At 35.5% G+C, this 21,116-nt stretch overlaps 1 protein-coding gene across 1 annotated transcript; it reads right to left on the bottom strand.

Moving 5' to 3' along the window:
* Nucleotides 1-5,588: 5,588 nt before the first annotated feature.
* Nucleotides 5,589-6,656, bottom strand: LOC125859112 (protein FAR1-RELATED SEQUENCE 6-like). The gene is made up of 2 exons (XM_049538834.1): nucleotides 6,451-6,656; nucleotides 5,589-6,321 (listed from the first exon to the last, which is right to left on the bottom strand). The coding sequence occupies exons 1-2, from the start codon at nucleotides 6,654-6,656 to the stop codon at nucleotides 5,589-5,591; spliced, it is 939 nt and encodes a 312-aa protein (XP_049394791.1).
* Between the last annotated feature and the right edge of the window lie 14,460 nt (nucleotides 6,657-21,116).

Here is a 21,116-nt window from a genome sequence, read left to right as displayed (position 1 = left end):
AGCGTTCATGGACTTGATGAATAGAGTCTTCAAACCTTATTTAGACATGTTTGTCATCGTCTTCATTGATGACATACTAATCTATTCCAGGAATGAAGAAGATCATGCTAGTCATCTCAGAATAGTTCTTCAGATTTTGAAAGATAAGAAGTTATATGCTAAATTCTCTAAGTGTGAATTTTGGCTTGAGTCTGTGGCATTCTTAGACCATATTGTGTCTGGAGAAGGATTTAGAGTTAATACTCAGAAAATTGAGGTAGTGCAGAATTGGCCTAGACCCACATCTCCAACTGATATTAGGAGTTTCTTGGGTTTGGCTGGCTATTATAGAAGGTTTGTAGAGGGTTTTTCATCTATTTCGTCCCCTTTGACGAAGTTGACCCAGAAGACAGTGAAATTCTAATGGTCTGAAGCTTGGGAGAAAAGCTTTCAGGAATTGAAGAAGAGGTTGACTACTGCTCCAGTTTTGACCTTACCAGAAAGTACTCAAGGTGTTGTGGTGTATTGTGATGTAGCTAGAGTTGGTTTGGGTTGTGTCTTAATGCAAAAATGGCAAAGTTATAGCTTATGCCTCCAGACAGTTGAAAGTTCATGAGAAGAACTACCCAACCCATGACTTACAGTTGGCTGCTGTAGTGTTGGCTTTGAAGATGTGGCGTCATTACTTATATGGTGTTCATGTTGATATATTCACTGATCACAAAAGCCTTCAATATGTGTTCACTCAGAGAGAGCTTAATCTCAGACAAAGAAGGTGGTTAGAGTTACTCAAGGATTATGAGAGTATTCTTTATCACCCAGGTAAGGCTAATGTTGTTGTTGATGCCTTGAGTAGGTTTTCTATGGGTATTACCGCCCATGTTGAGGAAGAAAAGAGAGAGTTAGCAAAAGATGTACAAAGGCTTGCACGCTTAGGAGTCCGACTTATGGATTCCACATAAGGAGGAATAGTGGTGACGAATGGGGTTGAATCTTCACTAGTGTCAGAAGTGAAAGAAAAGCAAGACCAAGATCCCATTTTGCTAGACTTAAAAAGGCAAATGTTCATAAGCAAAGAGTATTAGCTTTTGAACAAGGGGGAGATGGTGTATTGAGATATCAAGGTAGATTATGCATACTTATGGTGGATGGACTCCAAAAGAGGATCATGGAGGAGGCTCATAGCTTCAGATATTTCATTCATCCGGGTTCCACAAAAATGTATCACGATTTGAGAGAAGTGTATTGGTGGAATGGCATAAAGAAGGGCATTGCAGAGGTTGTTACTAAGTGTCCAACTTGCCAGCAAGTGAAGGTTGAGCACCAAAGGCCCGGTGGTTTGGCGCAGAATATAGAACTTCCAAAATGAAAGTGGGAGATGATTAATATTGACTTCATCATAGGTTTACCAAGGTCTTGTAGACAACACGATTCTATTTGGGTGATTGTCGATAGAATGACAAAATCATCCCATTTTCTGCCGGTAAAGACTACCCATTCAGTAGAAGATTATGTCAGGTTATATATTCAAGAGGTGGTAAGACTTCATGGAGTCCCAGTCTCTATTATTTCAGATAGAGGTGCACAATTTACTGCACAGTTCTGGAAATCTTTTCAGAAAGGCTTGGGTTCAAAGGTGAACTTAAGTACTGCCTTTCATCCTCAGACTAATGGGCAAGCAGAGCGCACTATTCAAACTTTAGAAGATATGTTGAGGGCTTGTGTGATTGATTTCAAAGGGAATTGTGATGATCACCTACCTCTCATTGAGTTTGCTTACAATAACAGTTACCACGCTAGCATCCAAATGGCTCTATATGAAGCTCTTTATGGGAGAAGATGCAGATCTTCTATTGGATGGTTTGAAGTTTGTGAAGCAGGGTTGATAGGACCAAATTTAGTACACCAAGCTATGGAGAAGGTGAAATTGATTCAAGAGAGGTTGAAAACGGCTCAGAGGCGTCAAAAATCCTACACTGATGTTAGGAAAAGGGCGTTAGAGTTCGAAATAGATGATTGGGTATATTTGAAAGTTTTACCCATGAAGGGTGTTATGAGGTTTGGTAAGAAGGGGAAGCTTAGTCCCCGGTAAATTGGACCTTATCGCATAGCCAAGAGGATTGGCAGTGTAGATTATGAGTTGGAGCTACCACTAGAGTTAGGAGCGGTTCATTCGGTATTTCACATCTCCATGTTGAAGAATTGCATGGGCGATCCTTCATTGATCATACCAACTAAAAATATTGGGATCAAGGATAGCTTATCGTATGAGGAAATTCCTGTTCAGATCCTAGATCGCCAAGTTCGCAAGTTCAGAACAAAGGAGGTAGCATCAGTCAAAGTCCTTTCGACGAACCAATTTGTTGAGGAAGCGACTTGGGAAGCTGAGGAAGATATGAAGAAGAGATATCCCCATCTCTTCGAATCCAGAGAAAATGCAGACCAAGGTACTAATTTTCTCCTTAGTACTATCTAAATTATGAGTAAGCATGTCATTTGTCGCACTTGCTTGTTGGGTGTTTGAACTTGATGTCACTACCCTTAACTTAGTAAGAGTACATCTCATTCGAGGACGCATTTTCCCAAGGGGGAGATATTGTAACAATGCGCAACTAGAAAGAAGTTTTAAAATCTGGAAATAGTTATTTTTGGAAGGTATAAGGAAATCTGGAAAATTGTAAGTAAGTTAAAGTTGAGTTTTGGTCAACTTTAGATGGAAATAACTACTAGCTCAGGAGGATTTAAGTGTAGTTCAAGATATGGTTGGAAAGCACTTGGAATGATCTTTCCAACGCCGCCAAGTTTGTGCGATTCCGAGTTCGTATAAGCAAGTTATGCCATTTGGAAGTTGGGCTGTTGGATTAAGAAAATATCCAATCCAGAAATATAAGGGGTATTTTAGTCTTTTCACTGCCCTATTATTTTAATCCGATTTTAGGACTTTAATATGGGTCACTTCAGGACTTAGTCAGTTTTAGAACTTGGGATTTCGCGCTAGGGCTAAGGAGAAAGGAGAAGAGAAAAGAAGAAGGAGAAAAGGGCAAATTCATCAAAATCGATCAAGGAACTTGGTGTTTCGCCAAGGATTTACTTCTATCAGGTATGTGAGGCTCTCATAACATTGGGATTCGTTTGGATCGCCAAGGATTTTCTTCTCCCACGTGCCAAGCATATTTATTTCAGTTTGGATTCGTCCTAAAAACATTTGTATATTTATGATCTTGATACCTATTCTTGAATTCATATATTGTTCTTGAATTTGAATGAGTTAGGGAAGTTCCTGAGTTCGTTACGTCGCATTATAGGGTCGTTTCAAGTTAGGTTCTTAGGTACATTTGCTGGGTATCTGTATCTAAAAGTAATTTGAGGAAAAGAACCGAGTTTGGGTGAATTGGGGTTGGAAATAGAAGAAGAAATTTCGTCTGATGAAATTAAGGTGTGGCCGTGCGTCGCGCACCTAGTGCCCAAATTTAATCATTTCAGCTTCGCATTGCGGAGCTGACACGAGGTGTTCTGCCTCAAAAGACGTTTTTGAAACCAAAATTAAATTATGCCTACGCATCGCGGATCCACTTTGAAATATTTATTTTTGGTCTTTTCTTATGTTTAACTATCTAGAATCATTCCTAAACATCATGAGATCTTTCCAGCCATAAATCTTAATCCTTGAATCCATAATTCAATTCAAGGATCAGTTAAGAGTCAAGTCAAGAGCAGTTAAGGTCAAAGTCAAGTCAAGTCAAAAGCAGTTAAGGTCAAAGTCAAGAGAAGTCAAGAGTCAAGTTAAGATGAGTTCTTAAAGTTTTCAAAAGTCTTTCACAAATGTTTTAACTTTGTTTTAAGACTTAAGCTTCGAGTTCAGTAAGGAAGTAAAGTTGAATTTCTTTTCTTCAAAGAAGTATATGGGGACTATGTATTCCCAAAGAAATTTAAAAATGTTTTCACATTTTAAATAAGAGCAAAAACTGAAATTTCCTAAGAGCTTTCGGGCTAGTTTTCAGAAAAGACTAATAGCTTTCTAAATGAAGCAAGCAGGGAAACTGGGATTTCCAAGATAGCCTTCGAGCTACGTTTTTGAGCACTAGTCTCAAATCACAGAAGAAGTATGTTTTTAAAACATAAGAGTCAGTATATTTTGGGAGTAGTATTGAGCATCGAATTGGGGACGAGCATGAGTTTAGATAACTCACGTCACCATATAACTATGTAGCCAGCATGGGTAGAAAAGGCTCATACTTTTTAGATGAATCCTTTTCGAAATAGACTTGTGGATCCATTAGGCAGTTCAGGTTCTATACCTTTGGTTGAGTATAGAATGCGCTGGCAGCATGAGGTAGATCATTGTATCATCACTATAGCTCTTATGTGATGGTTGTCAGTTAGAGAAATTTCCACATAAGTTATTGTATTTTTATATACATCAGTTATTGTATTTTTACATACATTTTAGAGTTATGTTGTATCCTCGTATATACACAGAGTTGACATCATGTTTTTAAACAACTTTTCTTTATATTGCACTTGTTTTAAACTGCTTTATATTGAAATGAGTTTCGTTAAGTATTCATGAGTTGAGAAGACCCAAGGTAAGTGTTTCTTTCAGATTCTCTTTCAAGCCTTTGTTGTTTTAGCATTCCAACTCGCATACTCGTACATTCAATGTACTGATGCCAGTTGGCCTGCATTGTCTTAAGATGCAGACACAGGTAACTAGGATCGGCAATCCAGCGCACCGTTGATCCAATGAGCAGTTCAGAGTCATTCGGTAAGCCTCCTTATATTCCGGAGGATCTATTTTCATTGCTTTCTAGTTTAGTCCATTAGAATGTTGTGGGGTTTGTCCCAACATCCATCTTATTTGTTTTAGAGGCTTCATAGACAGAGAGTCAGTTAGTTATTTCAGTTGTCTTTACTTTTCAATTCTTATGTTAAAGACTTGAGTTTGCCTAAATGGCCGTTTGAATGTTCCTTTATGACATTCTAGTTCCCTCATAAATGTTTATGCGATGAGTTAAGTCTTCCACCGAGTTAGTAAGCCAGGCCAAGGGTTCGCTTGGGGCCAGCAATGGTCTTCGAGTGCCAGTCCCGCCCAGGGTGTAGGCTCGAGGCGTGACACCACCTCTCTTACATCTTTTAATCTGAGGCCTTCCACATGTTCACACTTCCCTCAGATTCCTAATGAATCTTACGTCATCATCCGAGTCTGGATCACCAATGCTAGGGACTGCCATTTCGTCATTCCAATCAGAATATGCATTGAAACTACCTTTCAAAACATTTTTGAAATCCAGATATTTGGCGTTGTTGTCCAACACAACATCACAATTCCTATCAAACCATTTCTTCAAGGAATTATACTTCTTGTACTCATCCGTCATTGATGGATAACCTCATTGAAAGAATTTTCCTTTGTATGGATGAATTACATCTCTTCTCCACCAGCGTAGAATATATCTGTCGTGAATTTTTTTAATATTACAATGAGACGTAGTCTTTAAAATGTGGCAGTAGACAACACCTTTACTTTGGGAGTTCTTGCAATTGCAATCCAGATATTGGTTGGCAGGCGATATTCAACAGTGTAAACAAATTGATTTCCTTGAAAATCACTAGATAAATATGGAATAATCTGTTACACTGTACTTCTCCACTCCCTCCACGGCATTGAAGTCAGGGTGTCTTTCAATTTTACAGTGGTACAACCGCTTCATATGCTCTGCTACAAAGGTATCGTAAATAGATCGAGTATAATGGGTTTGAAGATTCATATCCCAATCAAAACCACAAGTAGGCGCTGCATGCATTTTCTGTGAGTCAGATTTTGCTTGGAGTTCCTTCTCATATTTAAATCGCAAGGCTAACTCATATTGCTCAACGAACTGCTTTAGAGAGCTTCGTTCGGAGATATAGCCATCAAAAAATGCATGCATTGACTCACTTGTTTGGGTGGACATCATGCCTGCCCAAAAATAGTACTTCAAGAAGACTGAGACCCATTTTTCCTTTTCAGAGTATAGATTACGAAACCATAGTCTATCCTGAAGCTCGTATTTTTGAATGAATGCAGCCCATTTTCCCTCAAATTCGTGGATAATGTTGCTGTTATAGACTATTGATTTAAATTCGGCCTTGGCAATTTTAAAGTCCAACATACCCTTAAGCTTTGCAGGGATCTTTGTCATGATGTGCCAAATACAGTATCTATGGATTGTGTCTGCAAGTATCCTTGCAATTGCTGCCTTGATAATCTCACATTGATCAGTGAGGATAGCCGTTGGAGGTACATTGCCCATTGCTGCCAGCCAGGTCGAGAAAACCAATTTGTATGTCTCAATATCCTCACTTGCGAGCAAAGCACAACCCGAAAGAATAGATTGTTTGTGTTAATTCACACCAACAAACGATGGAAAGGGCATGTGCCATTGATTCACCAAGTAGGTTGTATTGAAACAAACAACATCACTAAATTACCGATACACATACTTGTAATGTGTGTGAACCCACACAACGTTGCGAAGTCTAGCAGCATTATCCGTGCCAATTACATAAAAAAATTCATCGTCCTTCATCTGCATTGAAGCAAAGAATTTCTGTATCGCCGCAGCATCGCAAGCCAATGTCCTCATCCTCTGTTGTTGAAGAATGTAGTTTTGACAATCTTTCGGGGTGCATCCCATTTTATTAGGACCACCTGCTTGTACTTCCAAAAGTCTAATTCTTTTCGCAGGTCTAATTTCTGCGATGTCATGGGCTTCAAGGCTTCTCTTTAATGCCTTACTTATCTTCCCGTGGCAACTAAAAAAATGTGACAAAGATGGTAGCAAATCATGGTTGTGCTCGGACGTAACACTTGTAACCCGACATGAACCATCAGCCAACACAACACAATTAAGTTTACATTTGCAATCAACCCTTTTACTTGAATTCTTAGTGGTTGATTTTCTACTCTTATCACAAGCAAATGAGACATACCTAGCATATTCACAACCTCTCTTTTTTTTGAACACTTTTTAACAACTCCAAAACCTTTTAAACGATTATATTCTTTATAAAATGTAAAAAGAGTTTCAATACTACCAAAGACCATACCTATAACAGGGCCTTCTATATGTTGTTGGTTTGATAAATTATCAGCATTGGTTGTATCTTTGTGTTCATCCCATTATTCATCAGCTTCATATTCCTCTTGCTCCGGTTGATTCATTTCTTCAAAAAGCAAGTAAATAAGATCTTTATCATCACTGTGCAAATATGATCCAGGCCCATCGTATGCACCATCAGAATCTTCATTATGTTTAGCATTTTGGGACAACAAACTAGCATCCTCAACTAACCCCAAAACATTATTCAATACTTGGTTTAATTGACTATTCTGACTATTCGGATCCATTTTGTTAAAATTATATAACTCCAACAATAAAATAAAATCTTGAACAACAAATGGATCAATAAAATAAAATTAGAACTAATGAGTGAAGTGCAGGAGATAAAATGAGTAAAGTAAGAGAGAGAGTAAATAAGAAAGAAAAAAGTCAAAGGCGGTTTTCTTTTTTGGAGGGAAATTTAGGCGGTTTTGGAGCCAAAGGGCTATTTTGGTCATTTACACATGTCGTGCCAATTCCTGCCAATAATATGTCCCAGCCATTTAGCACTACACATTAATATTGATCAAATATTCTCTCTCCTAATATAGATTCAAATACACACGTTTCATTAATTTTATTTTTTCCCTTTTTTACGCTTAGTGGACCTTTTTGGGATCATAACTAGTTTATTCCTTTTTTGATAAAGCTGTTTTTTTTTTTACCAAGAAAGGTGGTGTACATACCAAACCTTACACCATATACACCATATTTATGTACCAATAGGTAATCAACATGTTCATCATCAGTAGTACCAAGTAAATCAATTGCGATTGACACCAAGAAAATCAATATTACAACAAACATGCAGTCCAACATTTTGATAATTTAAAAACGTTCACTTTCACCAAATCAATTACCAAAACATATATTATCACTAAATATATTTGTATTTCGATTGTCAAAACCCTAAAAAAAACCAAAGAATTAATAAAAAGATAAATCTGAACACGAAACTGGTTAATAACATATTCAACATATATTACACCATTAATTAAATAACTAAACGACTCATAGTACTCACAACGTAACCATCAAGTTTTCAATATATTTGCAACGTTGTTTTGTCCCTTGTAATACAAAATCAAATACCAATCACAGTACTCACAACGTAACCATCAAGTTTTCAATAACAAAAAAGAATTAAAAAAATATCAATTAAATATTGAAGTATCACTAATACTTGATGCGTCCCAACGTCCTTTATGGTGAATTAGGGTTGAATAATTGTTGGTATTCATGATTGAAGTGGATCAGAAATCAACAGAAAGAGAGTTCTATATTTGTTAAGAAACCTTTTGTTGATAGGAAAGAATATTTAAAACCAATTTGAGCAAATCATGGAAGGAAAAAGATTTGAGAAATATTGGGAAATCGTGGAGCCACTAATCAGCCAATTTTTATTTTTTTTACTTTTTTACTTTTTTTTTACTAGTAAAACATAACTTTGAAAAAAAATATTGATATATATAGGCGAAAAAAATTTGTTATATAGTGGTAATTAAGGTACTTAATTTGTATAGTTAAGTTTCTTTTCCCTAACTTTTTTATTTGGTCATGAGATGATGTGAATATCCAATGAGAAAGGGTGGATGCAAAATTTGAATTTTATGGATTCAATTAGGATAGTAATTAATTGATCTTTGAATTCAATTTTTGTATAAATTTAGTGGATTTGTTGTCTCATATATAAGATTCGGGCCAAAATTATTAGGTTTTGTGAAAATTATCTTATTAGACATACACCCATACCATAAATGCTAATTCCACATATATTTTCAAATAATTACATATCCTACCATTAATTAAGAGCTTCTTATCATATATTGAGGAAAATACACCTAGATACATATGTTTTTTCTACTAGATACACTAAAATAGGGAGGGAGGTGAACGAGATGAGGAGGGAGGCGAACGAGATAGTCATGTATCCCAGATACATGTGAATCCCAGACACCTCAAAACTACTAAACTGAAGACAAGAGTGGAGTCCTCTGGAATACAAGGAAGGCTTACCAAGCTAACAAGAAGTGCAAAGTGATCTCAACAGAGCATCTGCTGATGATCCTGAACACCTATATCTACATCATGAAAAGATGCAGGTCGAATGACATCATCACTTGAATGTACGAGTATGTAATATAGCTGATGAAATAAATAAATGAACTGAAGAAGCTGAAATAAGATACTAAATTGAACTAAGGAAATAAAAGAGTGAAATCATTTGAACTTTACCAATATAATCAAAGTACACTTTTAACTCTATTTGGGAGATTCTCTAACTGACAACCATCACTATAAGCAACGTGATGATACAACGTCTTGTCTGCGCTACCAAAACTATTCTATACCATGTCGGGATATAGAACATCTCAACTAATTAGTGAATCCATTAAAGCTCTTCTCGAAAGCAATAACGAGTCATCTAAAAAGTACGATATTTTATCCATGTTGGCTACATGATTTATGAGGAATGTAAGTTGTTTGAACTCATCCCCATATCGATGCTGAATACTACTCCTAATAAGTATATACTCATGCTCAAATGTATAAAACATAGTACTCTTTATTGATTTTAGGTAATTACTCAAAATATCCGCTTTAAAGAGGTAACTTCTCTAAAATATCTCCGAACTCATTAACTAATTTAGAAATCAAAGTATTTCTTTTATCAATGTAAGAAGTGATATCATTGTAAATACTTAGTTCCCTTATACTCTTACTCAATTCATATTTGAAAACTTTTTCTTAAAGCTCATCTTTTGCTCTCCTCATAAATCAATTTAAAGACAACATTTATTTTGAAAAGATTCTCAAATTTAACTGAACAACAGGGTTCATGCTGAAATATAGAGATGAACAAATAACATCGAGGATCTCAATACAATGATAAATAACTTAATACCTAGGAATTAATAGCTCATAACTCAACAATATAACTCGTCTCAAGAGTACTCAAAATTGACTCTTTTATTGATTTAGACATATGTAGGGTGTGAGGATGAACTAGTCCAACACTATGATAGCTTTACACACCTGATTATGAAGCTATTAGACTGAACACTTTGGTGGATACTTCATTTATCTTGAGTTTAAGGAAGAACATTAGCTTTCTTGGAGGAAATCTTTGAGCTTGGAATCTTTGGGCTTGATCTTGAGAGAAGAAACTCTCTTACAAAGTTCTTATAGTGGAAGCACTTGGGAAAGACTTGGATGAAAAGTCTTTCTTTGTATCTTGAATGTTTTACTTGAAGGTTCCAGGGTTCTTGATAGAGAAGAGGAACCTTAGGTGAGTTTTTAGATAATTTATAAATACTTGAATGTTTAGATAAATGATTTTGAGAGGAAAACTAGTTAGTTGAATGATATACTAAGTTAAAACACTAAAAATGACTTAGAATAGAGTTAAAAAAAACTTGGGCCACCGAATTTATTATGTGTTGAGAGATTAATCATTTGGAGTTGACTTAAGTAGAATCTTATATCAAAACTTATTGGTAAGGAAACTTTCAACTCAACTTTGTGCTAGGGATTCTAGTGACCTTAATTGATGTCTAAAACAATTTCCACACTAAAGAACTGACCTTAAAACCTAAGAACAATATAAGAATCACCCGATACAATATTATATGCATATTAAGAATGGTTCGGATCTTAGCTTAGAAATTTTTGGGGTGTTACAATATCTCCCCATTGGGATCATTTGTCCTCGGTGATGGATGAACTGAGCATGGTAGGGAATGACGTTACTCTTACTATCTTTTTGACTTCTGAACTTGTCTACTAACATAGGTGGAATAGATTCATAATAAGATTTTCAAACTGTGTATAGCACAAAAGTCACGAACAATATGGGTTTGAACGAAGTCACGCTCTATCTAAAGTTATTTGACAAGAAACAAGGGTATCTAGGCATGGAGTAAGAATAGGACTACTATGACTTAAGCAATACAATTGCTAGCTTTCAAGCCTAGAAATACCTCTAAACCATGCCCTCCTTTATGAATACCGCACCTCATTAGCTGCAACTCCTAAATCCTACAAGCGTTTATGACTACTCTTACAAAGGTCTAAGATAAACAACCTGCTCTTTTTGTGTTCAAGCCTAACTCTAAATCACAAGGTGCTAAACATGAGATGCATATACTAATCTAAACCACAAGATTCAGGTTTTATACCCCTATAGGAAATCTAATCCCAAGAATACTACTATTTACCACTGCATTCAACCAACCACAATTCTTAATAAAGAAACACCTAACGTATTATGCATTCATCCACATGTTATCAATACCATAATCAAGCCTAGAACTATAACCGCTCTATGGACTCCTACTGACCAATATTTCTAAGAATTTCTCATGTTCTTACTGTCTCTACCAGCTGAAATTCACGCATTACTACGACTAACTACTCTCATCTAACTATTACTCATAGTAAAACTTCATCTCATCATTCCCCCACTTTTATAACCTTAGATTGAATAAGCACACCACCACTACCAATATAAAAACATCAAACTATTCCTTCTATGATAACTCAACTACTATCATCAACAACATTATCAAAACTAAAAGGATCACTCAGGAGATTAGAGTGAAAGATCATAAGCACAGTTCATTCGAGAAATTTGAGATAAGAATATGAATGTCCTAACATTATGTTGCTAGCTATTAAGAGTAAATCATGAATTCGTGGGACTAAGCATACTATGAGACACGAGTGCTTATATGAATTAGTATGCACATGAGGATGATATCCGTAACTTTTTGGAGTAAGATTCAGATCAATGAACTAAAATCTTTGCCCCTCATTTTGGGAACTGAGCATAGATATAAATCTATCTTAAATGTATGAATGTAGGTCATGGACATGATTCTTACATTTAGAAACATCAATAGGATGTTGTAATGACATAACTTTGAGGAATGCTCTAGAGTATGAATGGATTGATATAACACTATAACTCTTTCTAAACACATCTAATTCTTAATATTTGACTTGGTTTCTCATCTTATCATCTCCCCCTTAGCTCTGAAGTTGATACTTTAAAGTTATGGATCTATTATATCTTTTCTCAACTAGTCTATTTTTTATTTACTCTAATACTTGGGAAATGCTAATCTCTTGGATACTGAACTCTCCATGTGCGAGTACTAAGATTCCTTTTAAGTCTTCTTTGAGAGATGCTTCTCTTAACCTCTTCCCGCTTCTATAGAAGTCTTTCTATAATTGTTACCCGCATTGGCTTATCAAACCACTTAATATAACTTTTAATAGTTTGACTTCATCTTCTAGGCTACTAACACCGTCCTTCTAAGTTCATATCTACCTAACTGGAGGAAACCTAAACTATATTTAAGAGGCTTATCATTGTCTATATATAATTCCTTCAACCAAACTTTTAAGGCTAATAAATAATGTGTTTATCAACCTACTCTACTCTGCATTGACAGCTCAAATATACTATCTAGGCATGCATGAAAAATCATAAACTTGATTAAAACCTCATTTGACTACATACAATCTCTAATACACCTCTTCATACACTTGTTAATATAATGATTTAGCCACCCTTTATTGCTCTCATCTATGGGTCACAATACCACTCTTGTACCACTCATATTCATTGCAAATCAACACCTCTGCTTCTCACCTGCTTTATGTCAAAACTTCTAGATCAGATCTCAAAACTAACATCATCACCCTCATATCGCCATCTTTTTTATCATCTCAAATTCAATCTTAGTGTCTAGTACTAAACACATATTTCAATATAATTGCCCGCATACTATACTAACTTACAACTACTAGATAAAATTAAGAAACACTCATCCACTAAGATCCTGTGACAAATAGTCAATCTTATTCTCCCAATTTACCTATTTACATATTGCCATCACATTTCCTTTCACAACTTAAGTACTATTTACCCATTCACTATACATCATTGCCTAATTAGTTATATAACCCTATAAGCATCATGGAGCTCTCCCTTCAAAATTATAAGCCTATCTAAGATCTATCACCTCATAAATACTTTGCTTTTATATTCTACACCTATACTTGGTCGTTACTAACACATTGACACATCACCATAAACTCATTTCTGATTCAAGGATGCCTAAACTCATCCTAACTAGTAAATATTTCTCTGCCTTCTATCTTGAAATCCACACAAAATTATTACTTCTTAGCCTATAGATAAGAGAAAACTCCACATTATTAATTACTTACCAGGTACGTGGCTACAACTACACGCTTTACTCAATAGTTATCCCCATCCCTTAGGTTACAACACTTCTAAATGTATAGTTCTAACTCTTGGTTGCTCTACTACTATTGGCTTATAATATCGCAAATCACACTACCTTTTGGGTGACAATACTACACAAGCATTCTAAAGCATAATTTCCTCATAAAGGGCATCACCTGAAACAAGGTTTAGAGAAGAGAATCTAAGAGCACATCTTTCTTTTGATGAATACATGAATTATATGAAGAAGGTGCATTCTTCCGACTAAATAAACTTAATGTACACTAGCGGACTTCTCTCTGGCTCTGTGCAATCTCTTAACTTTTTGAAGACCTTTTCTGAGAGTAATTCATTGATAAGGATCTGGACTTTATTATTTCAACCACCTTGAGTATAAGGGGTAGTAAAATGGATTTGAAAAATGCATTAGATTGAATAATTTCATTTTGACACGGTTCTATTGCACGATTTAGAGTAAGAAAGAAAGAGAAATTTTTCTTAAATGTTTGTAGTCCCTTATTTATAGAAGTGGGGCCCATAAACATAAATAAGATCCTATTGACATGACTTCACAGACACCCTAGGATATTTGAACTTAGCTTTGATACCAAGGTTGTCACATTTCGAGCCTACACTCTGGATGTACCCGACACTCCAAAACCATTGTTGATCCCCAAGACCCTTGGTCTGGCTGAGTACTTAGCAAAAGACTAACTCAAGCATATTTAAGTTTTAAAACAACATTTTAAATTAAAAATTCTCAAAACTTCTCAAACTATCTCAAAATAGTATACTCAAAACTGTCTGAAAATACTCTAGAAACAATAATAGTTTGCCAAAATAGTTCAAAGCTAATACTGAAAGAAACTCAACTCTAACTATCTATGAATCCTCTATAGTTCAACATGGATGTCGGGATAAGATCCACGATACCTGAAAACTACTAATCTGAAATACAAGAGTGGAGTCCTCCAGAATGCAATGAAGGATCACCAAAGCTAACATGAAGTGCAAAGTGATCTTAATGGAGCACCTGTTGATGATCCTGCACACCTATATCTGCATCATGAAAATATATATTTCGAATGAAATCATTACATTGAATGTATGAGTATGTAATATATAACCGAGGAAACTTAATGTCTAAATTGAAGAATATGAAGCAAGATACTCAACTGAATGTAATGAAATAAAAGAGTGTAATCATTTAAACTTAAAAAATATTGAATCATCTCTGAACTCAACATATTAAGTGATATGATAAAAATACACTTTTAAATCTATCTGGGAGATTCTCTAACCGTCAACTATCACTATGAGCAATGTGATGATAAATGGTTTTGCCCATACTGCCGGAACTATCTTATACCTAGTCGAGATATAAAATATCTCAATTAAGTGGATCCACTAAAGCTCTACTTGAAAGCAATAAGGAGTCGTCAAAAAGTAACGATCCTTTACTCATGTTGGCTACATGGTTTATGAGGAATGTGAGTTGTCTGAACTCATCCCCTACTAGTACTCAATACTACTCTCATAAAATTTCTACTCAAAAATTTATAAAACATACTCTTTCTCGATTTGAGGTAATTACTCAAAATATCCTCTTAAAAAAGGTAACTGCTCTGAAATATCTCTGAACTCATTAACTCATTTAGAAATAAAATTCTCTTTTCTCAAAGTAAAAAGTGATACCATTGAGAATACTTAGTTCCCTTATACTCTTACTCAATTTATATTTGAAAACTTTTTCTCAAAACTCATGTTTTACTCTCCTCATAAATCAATTTAAAGACAAAACATTTATTTTGAAAAGATTCTCAAATTTAACTCAATAGTAGGGTTCATGCTGAAATATGGACATGAACAAATAACATCAAGGATGTCAATACAATGATAAATGACTTAATACTCAGGAATTAAGAAATCATAACTCAACAATATAACTTGTCTCAAGAATACTCTAAATCAAGGATAAAACCCTAGATTACTCTTTTAATGAATTTAGACATATGTAAGGATTCAAGACGAACTAGTCCAATACTATGATAGACTTACATACTTGATTGTGAAGCTATTATACTGAAACCTTTGGTGGATACTTCATTTATCTTGAGTTTGAGGAAGAACATTCGCTAGCTAACTAGGATGAAATCTTTGAGCTTAGAATCTTGGGGCTTGATCATGAGAGAATAAACTCTTTTATGAAGTTCTTAGAGTGGAAGAACTTGGAAAAACCTTGGCTGGAAAGTTCCTTTTTGTATCTTGAATTTTTGACTTGAAGGTTTGAGGGTTCTTGATGGAGAAAAGAACCCTAGGTGCGTTTTAAGAGAATTTCTAAATACTTGAATGTTTAGATAGATGATTTTGAGAGGAAAATTAGTCATTTGAATGATATACTAAGTTAAAACACTCAAACACGACTTAGAATAGGGTTAAAAATTTGGGAAAATGACTAAAATAATCTAAAATATGTGCAGGAATTTGCTGAAAATAAGTGTAGCATGCCTGCACGAAAGGCTCTATGGTTCGTGGAACATTCTATTGTCCGTAATTGCTATCCGGAGAACTTTGACTGCCTTACAAGGCTTTACTAAAACATGCATTACTTTTTATCCAAACTCAAAATAACTTTAATTTGATAAGTCATGGGTGACTTAATTCATTATTTTCTGAGAGATTGATCTACCGTGAGTTTACATTATTTTTGATACGTTTCACTTAGAGTTTGTGTGTGTCTTGGGCCATTTCGTTATTAGAAATAATGTTTTGTATGTAATTCTTTCAGGAAATAGGCTTGGATATGGTTGATGAAGATGCGAGCTGAAAAGTACTGAAGTAACCACCAACGGACCATAGGTTCAACGACTGGCAGTGGATGGGCAGTCGTAGGTCCTGGTCTAAAAGTTGAGTTTCAGAACTCAAAACCATGGAGTGCAAGAACAGACCGTAGTCCAATCCACGGACCGTAGTTGATGCATCATAGGTGGAAGATCAAGGAAGTCTGACCAAGTATGGAACCACGGAGCGAACGACTTACCATAGGTCGACCCACGGGCCGTCCTGCACATCCGTCGATTGAAGATCAGAAAGTTGAGAGTTCCAGTACCTGATAATTTTTCTAAGTGTTGAGCCATGGAAGGGGATCTACGGACCGTAGGTCGACCCACGGTCCATAGGTCAAGGTGTCAACATAAACCGTGTTTCAGCAGTTTATTTCCTTATTTTGTTTTTTATAAATAGGAGTTGTAATCCTCGTTTTTGGGGGTTAGACATTATTGTATACTTCTTGTTTTTGGTCTTTTGGGAATTAATTTTGCAAGCACATAGCAATTTAATTTCCGGAATTCGTTTGATACAATTTTCTCTTTGAATTTCAATTCAAGATTTGGGTTTTCATCTATTCTCATTGTAAGTTCATGTATTCTTTTAACCTAATTATGAATTGTCAATCATCAAGCATGAGTAGCTAAATCCAAAACTAGGGTTGTGGGAACCATGAACAATTAACAAAGTATAAATAATAATTAAGTAATTCTTGAATAGTGTTTATGCATGTATTGTTAATCCTTTTGTTTAGAAGTGTTTTAACGGTGCGCAACGTTAGAACTCGCCTCGTTCCTATTTGCCGAACCAAGGAGGTAGTGAATGAGAAAAGGATTAAACAACAGAGATTTAGTGGATGCTATCTAATAGGTTAATATCAGTTGGCGTGAGGGTGAAAACTAAATCATACATTGATGTGATGACTAATCTGAGGTAAAAGGTAAGGGTTAGTAAAGCATACACCCGTAGCCGGACCAAGGTGCATGGTGAAATTCCCTATTTGGAGGACCAAGCACTTAGGGATACCCAACTTACCAACTTTATTTATTAAACACTAGGAAATGATTACTATTATTAGGATTACTGCATTAAGGACTTATGGGGAACACATATGCCCTAGTTTCCATCTCATATTGATAAACCAAAATCTAAATTTTGTTTACTTGTTACTTAAGCATTCAAATTTGTTACCTACTTACAAAATCCCCTCTGTTTACTTTTCTCAGAAATAATTTGACTAAAAAGATATAATTGTTAGTTAAGTTGAAGTCTAAACCATATTTCTTGTGGGATCGACCGCAACCTACAAGTTGTGTTCTTTATTTGACAACGATCGCTTATACTTCTTTAGGGAGGTGTAATTTGAGCGTATCAAAGATATTTTCGTTTAAAGTTGACCTAACTAGAATCTTATATCAAAACTTAACCTATAAGGGAACTTTCAACTCAACTGTGTACTAGGGGATTCTAGACACCTAATTTCATATCCAAAATCATTTTCACACTAAAAAATTGACCTTGACACTTAAGAAAATTTTAAGAATTATCCAATACAAGAACAAACTCCACCCTAGGATAAAAACTATCAATTTAAGGCACAAGAATCGAAGTAACAAGCTGGAAAATAAATTACTTAACTTTACGAAGATTCCAGATGAAAACGGTGGAAATTACCTTTGGTCACCTTTGCACTTCCCCAAAATATTCTTGCATAATAATGAGCGGATTTGAGGAATTTTCTCCATTTACAATGACTTACCACATCATAGTGGGGGCGGATCCCTCTTTAGAGACGCCCCATAGCGAAAACGCCCGCTATTTGTGTTGGAATCCTCCCTCTCCATTCTCCCCAAGCTTGGACCATCCTAAGAGGATTTTTTGAGTAGCCCTCGTCTCTTTTCCAACTGGAGAGGAGAAGCCAACTTATAAAATCTGTATTTGCAAGGTTTTAGTCTCGTTAGCCCCGCTTTAACAGCCCAACAACCACAACACTGAGTGGTAAAATTCCCACTATGGTGGGGTGACATAATCCCGAATCAAATTCCAAGTTTTGACATTTTCATGGTGTGACCCCCAATTAATTTGACTGCGTATTTCAAAAAAATTTAGGTTGCCATAACGAGATGCCTGTTGAATAATGATAGAACAAGTCATTACAATCATTTTCCTATAAGAAAAAGAACTAGCCAAATATGAAGACTTTGTGCTTTCCTTTTAGTAACAAGAAAACCCAAATATGATAAGAAAACCTAATTATGATAAGAAATTAGGGCTAACACCCAACTGTTTGTACCTATTGAACACTCTATTTCCACTAAAAACTTTGGTGGAAACTTCATTAACTTTGAGGAAAAACATTAGCTTTCTTGGAGGAAATCTTTGTGCTTGGAATCTTGAGGCTTGATCTTGAAAGAATAAACTCTTTTATGAAGTTCTTAGAGTGGAAGAATTTGGGAAAACCTTGGATGGAAAGTCTCTCTTTGTATCTTGAATTTTTGACTTGAAGGTTTGACGGTTCTTGATGGAGAAGAGGAACCCTAGGTGAGTTTTAAGAAATCTATAAATACTTGAATGTTTAGATAGATGAATTTGAGAGGAAAACTAGTTAGTTGAATGATCTACTAAGTTAATATACTCAAAAACAACTTAGAATAGGATAAAAAGCTTGGAAAAGGACTAAAAACAACCCTAGAACGCATGCAGGAAGCTGCTGGAGAAAATGTGTAGCATGTTGCTTCCAATTGCACACGCAAGTGTACGTGATCGCGCAAGTAATATAGATTCTTTAAGAAACGAGTTATCGTTCCCAAGGGACTTGTCAATTAACTATTTACTAAATTATACTAGTCTAATTATTTATTCAAGAGAGCCAAAGAAGAAGAATGCAAGAAAAAATAATAAAATTACTTACAATAGTTGGAAAATCCCAGGGCTGCAGCATGTATTGAATCTCATGTATCATATTATAGGCTTAGAACTAATTTTAGTTGTCAAGTTACTAGTTTATAGGGTTAATTGTATGAGTCGGGCTACACACCTCTAGTCGCCTACTCCAGTTAGCTATCTAACTACATCGTTGAACGGGGATAAATAGACTAACTGACGAGCATTTATATTTCATCCTATTTCGTAACCAAGCAAGTTGTTCGTCTGGGCGTCACTCCTAAACACAAATCACCTCAATCTAATGGGTCGATCGAGTTTTCTATATTCTCTAGTCTATCCAATCTCTCCTCTCTCGATTTTAAGATTAGACAAATAAATTTATCTTATGGTGCGCAAGCATAAAATACTAAAACAAGAATATAGAAGTAACTTATAATGACAACCAAGAATTAATTCAAAAACCTTAAATATTCAACATTTAATTCGTAGCTACAGCCCCAGAACAAGAGCTTTAGCTACTAATGTCTAAGTAAACAAGAAGAAGAAAAGAACCCTAAAAAGTATTGATGACTTTCTCTTCAAAAGTGTCTCCTCATTGATCTCCCTCTATCGTTCATTGTTCTTTATAATTATTTTAGGGAAAATGCATAAGTACCCCCCAGCTTATGCCCGAAATCCCAGAGACACACCTAACCTTTACTAAGGTCCTATTACCCCCTCGAACTTAATTTATCTATAATATTCTACCCCTTTTCAGCCTACGTGGCACTATCCTTGAAAAAAATGTCAACATGCGCTGGGCCCACAAGATAGTGCCACGTAGGCCAAAAAGGGGTAAAATATTACATATAAAATAAGTTTGGGGGGGTAATAGGACCTTAGTAAAGGTCAGGTGTGTCTCTGGGATTTCGGATATAGGCTGGGGGTACTTATGCATTTTTCCTTATTTTTATGGACTATTTATAGGGATAAGAAACCCTAAATAAAATAATTGAGTCCAAAACAAATTAGGAATCCAAAATCCAAACAGAATTGAATTCCTACATTTTACGCGTGAACAATAACCACCTTAGACTTCCACCGCTTTCAATAGTTGGAGATGCCTTCAATGACTGCCGCGTGGCAGCATATTCTTTTCAATTTGAACACTGCAACTTTATATTTTATATAATATTATATTAAATTTAATCCATTAAGTTGTCTGCTTGATTTCCTTCTTCAACCTTCCATCTTTAATTCGTTTTAGCTCCAAACTTCTTCAACTTTACGTCAATTTACTCCTACAAATAAAATATACTATTTAGCACAATTTATAAAATTAATGCTCAAAAAGGACAAATATAAATAATAAATGTGAGGCAAATAATGATTAAAATATATATTTTTGGCCTCACATCATAGCAAGCCTTCACGGAAGGCTCCATAGTTCATGGAACATTCCACTGTCCGTAGTTGCTATCAGCAGAACTTTGATTGCCTGACAAGGCTTCACTAAAACGGGCATAACATTTTATTTCGAACTTGAAATGGGACAAACTTGGTGGAGTTGGAAAGATGACTCATAGAAATTTAACTTGATAGGTCATGGGCCACCTAATTCATTATGTTCTGAGAGATATTATTGTTTGAAGTTGACCTAAGTAGAATCTTATATCAAAACTTAATCGGTAAGAAAAATTTTCAACTCAACTTTGTCCTAGAGAATTCTAGTGACCTTAACAAATCATTTGACACAAGCCCAAACTCTCCCCTAGGATAACAACTATCGATTCTAAGGCACAAGAATCAAAGTAACAAGCTGGGAAATAAATTACTCATATTGAGGAAGATTCCTGTAATGACCCTCTTGGTCATTTTTGTGTTTTGCCTTCTGTGTGTCGTTTAGAGCGTTCCTATAGCGACCCCAAGTCATTTACGACTTGCTGGGACTGACAGTTCGGTCACCTGGTCGTTCGTTTGGTCTTGGTGTGAGTTTTTGTGTTTTGGAGCTTTTGAACCTTGAACGATCATTTTCGATCAAAAGTTCA

Source organism: Solanum stenotomum, chromosome 3 (assembly GCF_019186545.1).
Source record: "Solanum stenotomum isolate F172 chromosome 3, ASM1918654v1, whole genome shotgun sequence".
In the NCBI taxonomy this organism is placed as follows: domain Eukaryota; kingdom Viridiplantae; phylum Streptophyta; class Magnoliopsida; order Solanales; family Solanaceae; genus Solanum; species Solanum stenotomum.
The sequence above is the reverse complement of the archived record's forward strand: the minus strand, read 5'-3'. Positions and strand labels throughout refer to the sequence as shown.